The sequence below is a fragment of the Carlito syrichta genome, unplaced genomic scaffold, assembly GCF_000164805.1.
Source record: "Carlito syrichta isolate Samal-C Ts95f unplaced genomic scaffold, Tarsius_syrichta-2.0.1 Scaffold308658, whole genome shotgun sequence".
Taxonomy (NCBI): Eukaryota; Metazoa; Chordata; class Mammalia; order Primates; family Tarsiidae; genus Carlito; species Carlito syrichta.
This window is the reverse complement of record NW_007252754.1, coordinates 83,559-98,872: the sequence shown is the minus strand read 5'-3', so window position 1 is coordinate 98,872 and position 15,314 is coordinate 83,559. Positions and strand designations below refer to the sequence as shown.

Sequence of the window (15,314 nt, the reverse complement as noted above, 5' to 3'; positions counted from 1 at the left end):
GGTAGGGAGCAATCAGTGCAGAGGAAAACCAAAGCTAAACCAACCTGGTTGTTCTTTGTGGTTCTGGTTTAAAAACATATACATATTTTCGTGAACATAGGTAATGCCAAAAAAATTTCAAATGAAATTAATAAACCCAAAGATCAAAATCTTAAAAAAGAAATAATCGAAACAAGCTTTATTTCAAACTAGTGCTTTAATAAGCAGGAAAGTTTAATTTCTACTGGTTTCAAGCAAAAATATTTGAATATATGTTTTATAACTAATATGTGTATTTATATTATAAATATATAAATTGTTTTCACACTTCACATTTGTTAAATGGGAAAGAAACTTCACTAATTGAAAAGGTAAAAAGGAAGGAAAGAACCAAGACCTTCCATCTAAAGGATTTCTCAGGAAAATCTCTTTTCTTTATTGTTTTTCACCTAATAATGGAAAAAGGTATACAGACGCTGACAATTCACACATTGCATGCACAAGCAGTAAACAACCATGGCTGCCAAGTCTCTTAACTTGCAGTCTGTGGTGAATATGACAATGGGTCATATTCAATCAAATCATGCAACATATTGTATAATTATGTATTAGGATTATAATAAATAATACATGTTTCATGTAGTGCAAACGTGCGTATACCATCATAAATATTTAACAAGAATATGGTATCAGAGTTCTTAAATTTCTTCCTGAAGACACAGCTAAAACAACCTTAGGACAGAAATTATAGGGGATAAACATAGAATCCCTTATGGCACAGAAAAGCAAAGGAATCACCAATAGCTATCAATTGCTTTGCCCAGGAGAGAAAACCTATCATAAAGGATTCCCAGTAGCAGAAAGTCGGACATACATAGAATCAAATCACCTTGTGATGGGTTAAAGTTTAACGTGCACAAACCCTGTATGTTCAATATCACTGACAACAAGAGTAAGCAAGCAAACCAACATACAACACACACTTCACATGTTCTATACGGGAAAGAACCTTCACTCGTTGGAAAGGAAGGCAAGAACCAAGACCTTCTATCTGGAGTATTCCGCAGGAAATTCTCTTTTCTTTATAGTTTTTCACCTAATAATGGAAAAATGTGAGTTGATTTGGAATTACTGCCAATTTCCTTAGCTTTTACAGGTGTGTGGTGCATATGGCAATGCATGGGTCCAGCTGATGACACAGCCTTGGGGGGCAGAGCTACAAAATGGAGAACATGAAACACAAATGAGTTAGTATGTCTAGAAGTGTGATATTAACAAAAACCTTTTATGTTATCATGACATTACACCTATATATTTTTTCAAAACCTTTAATTTTTATAACATAGCTACAATTAAAACCTAATGAAGAAAGAGTGATGTCATTAAGCTAAGCTTGAACAATTATCCTATTACTATAAGAAAAGGATTGGCTGTAGCAGGAAACTGCCAGGAGAGGGGTGGGGAAGCAGATTTGGCAATAGAGAGAATCTGCCTCGGGAAGAGTGCGCACACCTCATAATGAACATTTATATACCTAAGCCTGAATTGTACCCCACATCTTTAAAATAAAAAAATTTTAAATTTAAAAATCAAACAAAAAAATAATGTCAACAGCCCCCCCCCCCAAAAGTTGGTGAAATAGGCTATTCTTGTCTTCATATGCCTACAGGAACATAAATTGTGAGCACAATTTTACATAAATAGTTCTATGAGATTCCAATAGCATCAGACTTAGCTTAAAAGCAAATTGGAAAAATAATTCTGGAAGAGGGTAAGAACATTTGTAGTGTATCTGTATCCTGTCGCCCAAGGTGGCTCATATCACCATCAGAAAATCTCCCACAGCCTGCAATTCTTTCTACAGGGCAAAGTGAGAGCAGAGTGAGAACTTAGTCTAGCTATTTTGGGGCAAAATAGTCCAAGAAGTCCAATCCAGCCTTGACAATCAGATCACTGAGGGCATTGGCATGACTCAGTAGTCTGGAGGAAGCTAGGAGCAAAGAAAGATGCAAGTGCTCACAGCAATCACAACATATGGGGTGGGGACCACCCAAAATGAGAGTTATCTTTTGGAGGTTAGGTCCCTTATAAAACACTCAGAATTTGTTCCTTCACTTCAAAGAGTGAACTAAAGTCTATATCTGAAAATTTTGAGGAGGTTGCATCATGAGTTGTGGAAGAAATATCCTGAATTTGTGGCACCATAACAATGCACCCATTCAGCAGTTTTTGACCAAAAACGACATGATCCATGTCCCCTACATAACCTTATGCACCTGATCTCACCCCAGTTGACATTTTTTGTTACTGTTTCCCATGAGGGAGAAAGGCCTCAAAGTGAAACATTTTGCTGACATGGAAGATGTAAACAAAAATAATAAAAAACCCAGCAGGTCACAAAAGCAAAGAACAGAGTATCATATGTTCTCACTCATAAGCAAACCTTGAAACAACTATCATAATACTACAAGAAAGGGATTAGCAGTTGTGGGAAACTATCAGGGGTGGGGGAACGGTGGGATTGGTAGTAGTGGGAAATTGTCAGGGGAAGAAGACCATGCCTCATCAACAAGGGTACCTGCATAATGTACATTTGTATACCTAGCCCTGAATTGCACCCTCATATTTAAAATAAAATTTTTAAAAATAAGAACAAGAACACTAAAGGCATCAAAATCGACGAGTTCAAAAACTGTTTTGTGCAGTGTCTAGATAGGTGTACTGCATCAAACGGAGAGTACTTTGGAGGTGACTGAATTTTGAACATGTAAGAATAAATACAGAATGTTTTGTATATGAATTCTGGGTTATTTTGTGTCTCCCTTGTAGATCTCAAAAATATAGACTCAACTAACTGACTCACAGAACCCACCAAAAAACCAACTCATGAACCATGTGAAATGCTTTATCTACAGCCCCCACAACTACCTAATGTTGTCCCCCAGTATTCTGCACCCACCCCCAAGGTGGCTCACAAGAGCCTTCTCAGACGAGGGGTATGAACTTCTGCAAAGGACACTAGCAGATCTCCAAAGGCAGCACATGGGTAACAGAAGCCAGATCAGGTCTGCAGGACTGAGATATCAATGCCACACAACACTGAAATATTCAGGACATTGGCCTAGGAAAAATAAACAGGAGGCTCTCAACACCTGTAGGGACGTTGCAGGTTGAGAGAAGGCACGGACACCCTATGCCTTCCGCTACCAAAGAAAACAAGAGGGGAGCAGAGTAGCCACACAAAAAACCTAACACACCCTTAGGATCTCTAGCTGGGATGACATATGAAGGTTTCCTTTCCTAAAGCCAGTTAGTAAAGACAAGAAGGGAATATCACAACTTCAAATGCAAATACAGCAATGCAGACTTTAAGGAATAAGGAGAATCAAAGAAACAGAACATCAGGAAAGGAATAGGAAAAAACTTCTGGCGCTGTCTTCATAGCAATGAATATCTGTGAATTGCCTTGAAAATATTTTAAAATAATCGTCATCATAAAGAAGCTAAGTGAGTTACAAAATAATTCAAAAAAAATCTGGGAAAATCAGGAAAACAATAAATTAAAATGAAAAGTTAAGTAAAATAATAGAAACCACAAACAAGAACCCATCAGAAATTCTGGAGTTGAAGAATGCAGTTAATTATTTACAAACTCAATAGAGAGTTTCAATAGCTTAATTAATCAAGCAGAATATACACAGAACAAATCTGAAGGACAGTCATTTAAAATTACTGTCAGCTGGGTTCAGTGGCTCAGCCTGTAATCCCGCGCCTTTGGGAGGCTGAGGTGAGTGGATTGCCTGAGCCCGCAGGTTCGAGACCTGCCTGGGCAGCCGAGACCTCATCTCTACAAAAAATCAAAAAAATTAGCCGGGCGTGGTAGCGTGCGCCTGTATTTCCAGCTACTTGGAAGGCTGAGGCAGAAGGATCGCCGGAGCCCAGCAGGTCGAGGCTGCGGTGGCCGGGAGCGGCCACTGCACTCCAGTCTGGGCAACAGTGAGACTTCAACTCAAAAAATAAAAATAAATAAAATAAAATCACTAAGTCAGAAGTGGCAATTCCTCTTACACAAAAATTAACTCTAAATGAATCAAAGACCTAAACGTAAGACCTCAAACTATTAGAATCTTAGAAAATGCAGGAGGCACCCTTATGGAAATTGGAACTGGACACCAATTCCTGATCAGAACCCTAAAGGCACGTACCTTAAGAAATAAGATAGAAAAGTGGGACCTCCTCAAACTAATGAGCTTCTGCAGAGGAAAAGAAGCCATCAAGAGAGCAGGGAGACAACCCACAGAAAGGGAAAACATATTTGCCAACTGTATATCGGCAAAAGCATACATCTAGGATCTACAAGGAACTCAGACGCACCAAAAGGAAAGGAAAAAAACCGAACAGCCCCATTAAAAAGTGGGCAAATCATCAAAGAAAGGCAAATCAAAATGACACTGAGATACGACCCAACTCCAGTAAGAATGGCCATCATCAATAAAACAAACAAGAGATGGTGGTAAGGATGCGGAGAAAAGGGAACACTTCTACACTGCTGGTGGGAATGCAAACTAGTGCAATAGTTTTTGGAAGACAGTGTGGCAATTTCTGAAAGAACTAGGAACTGACCTTCCATATGACCCCCAATCCCCTTATTGGGAATATACCTCGAGGAACTCAAATCATCCTACCAAAAAGACACCTGCCCACATATGTTTGTTGAGCTCTATTCACAACAGCAAAAACATGGAACCAACCATGCTGCCCATTGAAGCTGGATTGAATTTTTAAAAATGATACATATACACAGTGGAATATTACACAGCCATAAAGAAAGACAAACATGGAATTCGCAGCGACTTGGATGGATTTAGAGTAAATCATACTCAGTGATCTATCACAGAAACTAAGAACAGACTACCATATGTTCTCACTCACAAGTGGAACTTGAAAAATTATAATACTATAATAAAAGGATTGACAGTTGTGGGAAACTGTCAGGGGAGGAGTGATGGGAATTGGCATTGAGGGAAACTGCTAGGGAAGGGAGGGGCATGTCTCATCAACAAGGGTACCTGCATAATCAGCGTTTGTATACCTAATTCTGAATTGTATTACACATCTTTGCAGTAATAATAATAAAAAGCGAAAAGACAAAAAAAAAGATGTGGCAATTCTTAAAAGAACCAGAAACTGAACTTCCATATGACCCAGCATAACTTTAATTCCCCTTCTGGGAATATACCCAGAGTAACTTTAATCACTCTACAAAAAAGATACCAGTACATACATGTTTATTGCAGCACTATTTACAATAACAAAAACATGGAACCAACCTCACTGCCCATTGAAACTGGACTGGATAAAAATAATATGAAACATATACAAGATGGAATATTATAAAGCCATAAAGAATAATAAAATTAATAAACATCTCAGCACTTGAATGGATTTAGAGTCTGTCATACTCAGTGATCTATCACAGATACAAAGAACTGAGTACCACATGTTCCCACTCATGTGTGTACCCTGAACACTTACCATAATCAATAAGAAAGAGATTGGCAGTAGCTGGACACTGCCAGGGGACTTGGGGTGCACATAATATCTATCAGGGTACCTGACCTCAAACCAGGCAAAGTGGGGATGAAAGAAAAGCCCAAACTTTACCCGTACAATGACCACTTGTATACTTAATTCTGAATTGTACCCACATCTTTAATATTTAAAAAATTAAATTAAATTAAAAGGAATTAGAACTCTCAGCAATAAATAAATAAAATCACTCAGTCAGAAGAGAAAATGAAAAGAATGATAACGAATGAAATAAGCTTAGAGGGTCAAAAATACAAAATGAGTAAAAAGATAGTTTGTTCAATAAATGATGTTGGAAAAACCAAGTATCCACATGCAAAACAATGAAATTTTACCTTTCCCTTATACAGCACACAAAAGTCAATTTGAAGTGTGTTAAAAACGTAAACTGAACACCAGAAACCATGGAATTCCTAGAAGAAAACACAGGGAAAAACTGTTTGAAATGGATCTTGGCAATGAATTTATGGATATGACACACCAGAAGCACAGCAACAAAATACAAAAAAAAAAAAAAAAACTGGGACCACATCAATCTAACGTCCTGCACAGCAATTAAATGGATCAAGAAAATAAAAATGCAACTTATAAAATGGAAGAAAATATCTGCAATCGATATATTTGATAAATCAATATCCAAAATAGTTAAATAACTCATACAATCTGATTGCAAACAAAACAAAACTCAACCGATTTTAAAATAAGCAAAAGAAACAAATTAACATTTTTCCAAGGAAGACATACAACTGGCTAACAGATATATGGAAAGGTATACAACTTCACCAATCATTAGGAAAATGCATGTGAAAACCACAGGGAGATCTCACCTAATTCCTGTTAGAATAGCTATTTTAAAAAAAAGTTGTCATGTGTTGGCAACGGTGTTGAGAAAATGACACCCTGGTGCACTATTGGTAGAAATGTATATTGGTAGAACCATTATGAAAAACTGTATGTACTCATATGTGGACCCTGAACAATTACCATAGTACTTTAAGAAAAGAATTGGCTGTAGCAGAATACTACTGGGGAAGGTTGTGGGGGTGGGGGACACAACATCAGTGACAGTACCTGATCTCAAACCATGCAAAGTGGGGACCAAAGGGAGGCCCATACTATACTTGTACGATGACCACTTGCATACGTAATACTGAATTGTACACCACATATTTAATTTTAAAAAAAAATACAATAGAAAAGAAGAAAAAAAACCAGTATGGAGATTCCTAAAAAACTTACTATAAGGGTAGATCCTAAGTATTTAGGCCACACACACAGAAATGAAAACTCTGTAAGGTAATAATGAATACGTAAATTCTCTTGATTGTGGTGAATATATCTTTGTGGTACATTTTAGTTATGTACATTAAAAATTCTCAAAGCAGATAAAATGTGTGAATTGCTTAGGTGAGACTTAAGATCACTCACACCTTAACTCAGCAATGAAGTTAATCTATGTCATATTAAGGGGCACTATCTCTTGCCCTATTTTTGTTTTCCAGTATTAAAGAGAATCCCTTTAACTATTACAGTGGATATAATTAACAGTATATAAAAAGTGCTCAGAAATAAGACTATAATGCTGGAAATTTTTAATTTTTTTATATTTTTTATTTTTAAAATTTAAAAATGTTATATATCTTTAGTAAATACAATCAAGAAGACAAAAATACATAAGCATGAATGTATATATTGGCAATCACAAAATCACCTTTGTGATCTTTGAAAAAAAACCAGTTGCATACATGTTCTCACTCATAAGTGGACCCTGAACATTTATCATAATACTGCATGAAAGGGATTGCCAGTAGCAAGACATTGCCAGGAGGAAGTGGGGACATATAACATACCATCAATAAGAGTACTTGATCCCAAACCAGGTGAAGACAAAGCCAATGGGAGGTCCAAACTTCACCTATACGATGACCACCTATATACCTAATCCTGAATTATACCCCACATCTTTTAAAAAACACATTGATAAATAGAATAAAATGTATTTTTATTAGCATTTATGCATTTTCAATACACACAAATGCTAGGTAAAACAATAATATACAGATTTTTACTTCTAGAGACAGTATTATATTTAAAATTCTAAGGAAAAATGTTCAGAGAAAACAGTGGTACAAATCTGTAATTGTACGAATCAACCACACAATTAAATAAATGCAGAAGAAACGCTGTAGGAAATGAACAATGTAAAATGAAATCTGAATAAATACAGAGAAACCAGTCTCCTGACTCAATATTTTAAATAATTTTATCAAAAAAATGTATATTTTATAACCAGATGCTAACATTCTCAAATGTCCTACACTGATTAAAAAGAAAAAAACAAAGACAGAGAAACGATGTTGATCATAATAGTAGAAATAGCCTTATCAAATATTTAAAATTACAAATAGGAATTTGTTCTGTGAACCAAGAACATTAAACAGACAACCTAGAAAATATGAAGTATTTGGTAGGTAGATAGGTAAATAAATAGATGCAGAGATAGTAAAGGTTTTAGATCTATTAATTTAAAACAAGAGCATTGGAAGCATGTAAGTGTAAAAGTCATTTAAAACAGTATTTTTAGAGAAATGAATTCAAAAGATGTAGAAAGAAAGTTTATTAAATACATAGTGTTAAAATATTTTGAAACATAGTTGGAAAAATAGTCAATTTCCACTGGATGTCATTTAGAAAAAAAATATGAACTGGCATGTGCATATACAACTGATATGTAGTAGATTAAGCACATGGGAACATGCATTTTTTAAAATAATAAATTGATAAAAATACTAAGCAATGGGCACATATACACAATGGAATATTATGTAGCCATAATATTCCAAACAGATGGACTTCGCAGCAACTTGGATGGATTTTGAGTTGTCTTACTCAGTGACCTATCACAGAAACAAAGAATAGAGTACCTTATATTCTCAGTCATAAGCAGACCTTGAACAATGATCAGAATACTATAAGAAACGGATTGGCAGTAATGAGAAACTGCCAGGGAGGGATGGGATTGGCAGTTGAGGGAAGCTGCCAAGGGAGAGAGGGGCACACCTCATCAACAAGGGTACCTGCTATTGAACACTTGTATACCCAACCCTGAATTGTACCCCACATCTTTAAAATAAAAAAACTATAAGAAAGGGTTTGGCAGTAGTGGAAAACTGCCAGAGAAGTGGGGGTGGGATTGGCAGTTGAGGGAAACTGCCAGGGGAGGGAGGGGCACACCTCATAACAAGGACACAACTAGAGTATAATGAGAAAATGTAATTTCATACAAATCAACAAATCCAAATGAGATAAAGAGAAAACTGGCCAATAAAATCATAGACAAATTGTACAAATAAATTTGATTTATACTAAGCTTAATTAAATTAGCAGGAGTGAGAAAAACAGAATTATGGTAAATAATGGAGACAAGACTATATTACTGCATCCTAGACCAACTGTCATCATGGGTCCCATATGACCTTTAAGAGCTGCAATCGTCCATGAGAAAATGAAGACTTTTTATTTTTACAAAAGTGATTTCTAAGGAGGTCAAGTTAGGCACTAAATGAGGTACATCTTGCTTTCCGGCATAACGGCAAGAAAATTCCCACTCCACAGTGCTTGTGTCTGCGATCTTAGCAGTCAGAACAAACCAAGCTTTCACTGCTTCAATACTGAGTGAACTGTTTTTGTTGTTTTTTTTTAAGAAAGTTGTGGCTTTATGCCCCTACTGGATTTGGAGCAGGTGCAAAACCTTAGGTACTAACAAAGCACTTTTCAATGTGGTTAAGTGACAGAGGTGCATTTATCAGACATTAACACTTTTTTGTCCCTAATTATCCCAGCTCCTCAATCCTTGACAACTCTTAGTCACTTTTTGTACAAAGAAGATTTCTGTTTCTCTAAGTGGAATATATAGCTTACCTTTCTCACACAGATTTTAGAAATTGTCTGTAGATATTAAATTGTTGGTACAATAAACTGTATCCTGTCACCCAGAGCTCATAAGAAAGTAGGGAAAGGTGTACAATTTTGTCCTCATCACAGAGAGCTTTTAGAGACATAGTGTCACTGCCAATCAAAGCACAAAATACCACCACCACAGATATTTAACATGTCCTGAGTAGCAATTTGTGTCAGATAGCAGGTGTATAAGCAGGAACTGAACATACCATTACCCTTTTACAAGTAGGAGAAATAAGAGTGTGAATTTTGATGTATTTATTCTAAAAGAGTGCTTGAGAAGATGCTATGATATGGAAGCTAGACAAGAATGTCAGGCAGCCTAAGACAGGTAGGCTGGCATGATTCTATGTCTCAGAAATCCAACACCCGTGTCTCATTTTTGTTTCATCTTTTTTCTATGTTCAGGTTTTGCTCTAAGGGAAATATATTGTATTTTCACATCATATTTTTGTGACAGACAATATATTAATCTAAGAATAGTGGATTATACATGAAAAGGTCTACTTACCAAATGCCATTACTTCCTGGAGCAGTAGCTGCCATGGTCACAGTCTGAGCACCTGTGCAAAAGGGTGAGATAAATGTTTGAGACACCATGAGCTCATCTCCTTGCTGAAAACTAATTATTTCATCAGTAAGTACAGTGACAATATGTGCATGGGGATTTGAGAGGGGCTCAGAAAAACATTTATATTATGTTTAAATTACTGACAAGTAATTAGTAGCTATTAGGTTTTCGTTGTTACTGTTGTTTTTTGTTTTTGAGTCAGAGTCTCACTCTGTCACCCAGGCTGGAGTGCCAAGTAGCTATTAGTTTTAATCAACTGAGTAAGTTTGAGCAACAGAGAAACAAAAGGAAAGAGAGATAAAGATATAGACAGAAAAAGACAGGCAAATTTAGAGAGAGAGAGACATGCAGAGGAAAGCATATCTGAGATGCTTGAAGGAAATCAGTTGAAAATCACATGACAGACAGACTTGGGTTCTACGATGTGAGAAAAGATCAGTGGAAAGTATCCTTTGTGTCTTGCTAATCTTAGAGTTTTGACTTACAAGTTGTGTCATTTTTTAAAATTCGAGTAACTTTGTACAAAAGGCAGTTGGGAAGAAACAAAAAAGAAAGACTCAAATGAAAAGAATTTTCTCAGCCGGGCTCGGTGGCTCAGCCTGTCATCCCGCGCCTTTGGGAGGCTGAGGTGAGTGGACTGCCTGAGCCCGCGGTTTCGAGACCCTCCTGGGCAGCGAGACCTCATCTCTACAATAAATCAAAAAATCAGCCGGGTGTGGTAGCGCATGCCTGTAATTCCGGCTACTTGGAAGGCTGAAGCGGAAGGAACGCCGGAGCCCAGCAGGTCGAGGCTGCGGTGGCCGGAAGCGGCCACTGCACTCCAGTCTGGGCGACAGAGTGAGACTCCAACTCAAAAAAAAAAAAAAAAAAATTTTCTCCATTGTACGAAATATACTTGGAGGAAGTTGGCAAACTTTTATTCACTGTTTTCATAGGCACATGTTCATTGTCTAATGTGTGTCAGACATGATTCCTGGTATATAGTATTTATCAGGAAAAACAAAGTAGAGACTTATACAGAACCTGCCTATATTGGGTCTATATTCTAGTCAACAAAGAGAGACATTATGTAACATTAAATAATAAGTATAATATGTAATATGTTATGAAATAATAAGAGTTTTGTGAGTAAAATAAAGAAATGGTGATCATCCCTGAGAAAGAAGAAATTTTGCCAGCAGATTGACTTTGATCTGAGACTACTATTTTTCTCTGAGTCTCCAGGATGCTGACCTGTCCTCTAGATTTTGGGCTCACTAAGCCCCTACAATCATGTTAGTCAATTTCTGGAGAAATACAGAGGTGGGTATATAGATAAATAGGCAGATGATAGATATATGATATAGATAGATAGATAGATAGACAGACAGACAGATAGATAGATAGATAGATAGATATAGATAAACATACTGTTAAGTTTCTCTGTAGAACCATTAAAGTTAACTCAAACCATTGAGTTAAAATAAAGACCAGATATTTTTGACACTATGCTTTGTACACCAACCAAAATTCATACTGTTCCTATTTCTCCCAGCATTCCTCAAAGGGACTGATGGCCTTTTTCCAGAGCAAATATGACACTGACACTAAACTGATACTAATTCCAGGAATCTAAAATATTGCTGTGACCCTCTAGTCTGAATAAGGGCTTATGGTGGTCACATGATTAGTGGGGTTTGAGCCCAGATCTCTCTCATAGTGAATTCAGTATACCTCAAACCCATTCTATAGCTGTATGCCTATATCTGAAATGCACAATTGGATTAGATATACCCCCAAACTACCAGAATTTCCACACTGGTTTTCTGACTTGTGGTGTGAGGGCCAGCGTGGTGGGAAAGGCTGAATATGGGCCATTATCACCTACTCTGCTTAAAAACAGTATACCAGAAACCATACTGCATTCCTGGATACATTGCAGAGGTGAGGGCCACCATAAAGAATGAATGATGCAAAGGTGATAGTTCTCACGACATCCTCATTTAACGTTCTTATTTGGCCGGTGCAGAAGACAGATGAATCTTGAATAATGGCAGTGGACTATAGGAATCAAGCCTGGTGTTGACTTTAAATGCAGCTGCTAGACCAAATGTAAATGTGACATCATCATTTGAGCAAGTTAATACATCCCCTGGTACCCAGTACTAATTTGCAAACACATTTTTCTCCACAACTGTTTTTTGTTTGTTTGTTTTAGTAAGAATCTCACCTATCATCCAGGTTGGAGTGCAGAGGCAAAAATCACAGCTCACCACATTCTTGACCTACTGGACTTACCTGAGCCTACCACCTCAGCCACCTTGGTAGTTGGGACTACAGGTGCACACCACTACGCCAGGATCATTTATTTTATTTTATTTTATTTTTCATTGAGTCATGTTCTTGCTAAGTTACTTGGGCTGGTCTCAAACACCTGGGCTCAAGCAATCCTCATTCCTTGGCCTCCCAGAGCGCCAGGATTGCAGACATGAGCCACAGTGCCTGGCATCTCCATGACTGTTAATAAAGACCACCGGAAACTTGTACCTTTCACCCAGCATAGCCAGCAGTGCAACTTCCCTGACCTACCGTAGGGGTACATCAACTCTCCAACCCTGTGTCATAATGGAGTTAACAGAAAACTTGATCACCATTCCCTTCCACAAGATATCAGACTGATCCATTATATCAATGACTTTGTGGTGATAGGATATAGGGAGAAAATTTTAATATCAACTCCAGATTTATGGCAACAAATGCCCAATAATACTGAAGCATTTCACCTCGGTCACATTTTTAGTGTCTACTGGTGTGGGCATGTTGAGATGTTTCCTATGAGGTGAAAAATATGTGATTGTATTTGTCCCTACCTACAACCAATAAAGATACATAATACTTACCATAATGCTCTTTGGATTGTGAAGACAAAATATTCTTCACTTGGGTGTGCTACATCTGCCCATTTACCAAATAACCCAAAAAGTTTTGATTGGGGCCCAGAGCAGAGGAAGAATTGCAACAGATCCAAGCTGCTGTACAAGTCTCTCTGCCACCTGGACCATGTGATCAAGCAGACCTGATGATGCTTGAAGTGTCTGTGGCTGATAGAGTTGCTGTTTGGCCAATCATGTTGATTCACACCTGTAATCCCAGCAATCTGGGAGGCCAAGGCAGGAGGATTGCTTGAGCCTAGGAGTTCAAGACCTAGGCTTGAACTGGGCAACATAGCCAGATCTCATCTTTACAAAAAGAAATTTTTAATTTACCCATGTGTAATGACGCTCACCTGTCATTCCAGTTACTCAGGAGGCTGAGATGGAAGGATAGCCTGTGCCTAGGAGATCAAGGGTGCAGTGGGCCATGATGGTGCCACTGTATTCCAGCTTAGGTGACAAAATGAGACCCTGACTCAGAGACAAATAGAAAGGGAGAGGGAGAAGGCGAGAGAATGAGAATGAGAGAGAGAGAGAGACTGTATCTGGAAGATTTGGCAGGCCCATATAGGTGAATTGCAGCATGAGTACTTAGGATTTGGGAGCAAAGCCCTATCATCCTTCACAGATAACTTCTCTTTCTCTCTCTCTATCTCTCTCTCTCTCTCTCTCTCTCTCTCTCTCTCTCTCTCTGTCTGTCTCTCTCTCACTCACTCTCTCTCTCTCTCTCTCTCAAAAGTTTTGCTCTGTTGCTGAACCTTAGTAGATGCTAAATGCTTCAGAAATTTTTGCTCTTTACTGAGCCAGTGTCATACCTTTACAATATAAATATTTAACACTAGTTATAAAATCCAGCAGAGGAAACAGCAGAAAACAATGCACTTTGGGGATCTAATTTGGAGTTCCATTCACACAGAGAAACTGGAGAGAAGCTTAATGGCCTGAAAGCTATGGAAGAGGTGGATGGTGCTGAGGGAAATCCCTTTGGCCACTCTGTGTAATTAGAATACAAGTTTATATCCAACCTCATCCAGGAAAGATTTGAGTCCAAAAGCTGACTTTGTCTGGGGGATCCCCCTAGAGAAAAGGACCAAGTTGTTACCCAAGAGCAGAATCAAGTCTCTGGGGCTCAATATCTGTACAATGATAAATTCAAAGTTATAAAAGTAAAGTAGTAAAGAATTTCTAAGGATCTGAGCGCAAGTCTGAATGAGAATTGTAATTCCCCAGTTTAAATGAACAAACGAAATTTATCCATTTAGAGAAGTTCTTGGAATTTGATTTTATTTAAATTAGAGGAACCTGGAAACAAACAAAGATAATTGTTGTGTCTAGAAATTGTCTTAAATTTTAAAAAATTAATCCAAGTGAATACAGCATTACGAAGAGGTTTTGTAAAAACAAAGCTGTTTCTTGCAGAATTATTATTTGTAACACCACACTAAATATCACCCAGTCCCAATCAAAGATAGTGGAGCACTGGGTAACAGTGGATGTGATGAGGATGTGCTCCTGATGGCTGATCCATCACAACATTCAGTTATAGTGGTGGGGGGAGAGGAAAGCAAAAGAAATATTCAGAACATCATGCAAAATTAGCGCTATGTGAAGCACAAGAGATAAATAGTATATTGATATGTCTGTGGGTGTATTTATATTTTGCTATTTTAAAAATAAAAGAATAAATTAGAGCTTTTAAAAGTGAGTACTTGGCCAGGTGCAGGGGCTCAGGCCATTATTCCTAACACTTTGATAGACCAAGGCAGGAGGATCACTTGAGTTCAGAATTTCGATCCCAGCCTGGGCAACATAGTAAAACCTCATCTCTATTAAGAAAAATCAAACTAATTCAAATAAAAATAATAATAAAAGTGGATACTTGTGAGGAGGAGAAAAAAAAACAGAAAAGATAAATGAAGCTAGATTGGTCTGTTTGTGTCTTGTTTGTTTTACTGGTTTGGAAATATGCACAGTATATTTGGAAATATACTGGTTTGGAAGTATAATTGTGCATATTTATCATGCAGGAAGACATGGGGAGTCATGAGGTGGCTTTGAGATTACATGTGATTTGGTGTCAGCAGTACTTGGAGAAAGTCTAGACTGGGTTTTCTTCTTTTTTAATTTATTTTTGTTTTATAGTTTTTTAGTTTTTTTTTTTTAAAGATGTGGGATACAATTCAGGTTTAAGTATACAAATGTTCACTATGCCGGTACCCTTGTTGATGAGGTGTGCCCCTTTCCCCCTGACAGTTTCCCTGAACTGCCAATCCCACCACTCCTCCTCTGGCAGTTTCCCACTA

At 37.5% G+C, this 15,314-nt stretch overlaps 1 protein-coding gene across 1 annotated transcript in view; it reads right to left on the bottom strand.

Annotated features, from left to right (window-relative positions):
* LOC103267995 (leukocyte immunoglobulin-like receptor subfamily A member 2) overlaps positions 1–15,314 on the bottom strand; it is a 60,543-nt gene that overhangs the window by 36,060 nt on the left and 9,169 nt on the right. Inside the window, 1 exon segment of the mRNA XM_021716276.1 lies at positions 10,040–10,091. Coding sequence (XP_021571951.1) covers positions 10,040–10,091 — 52 coding nt within the window.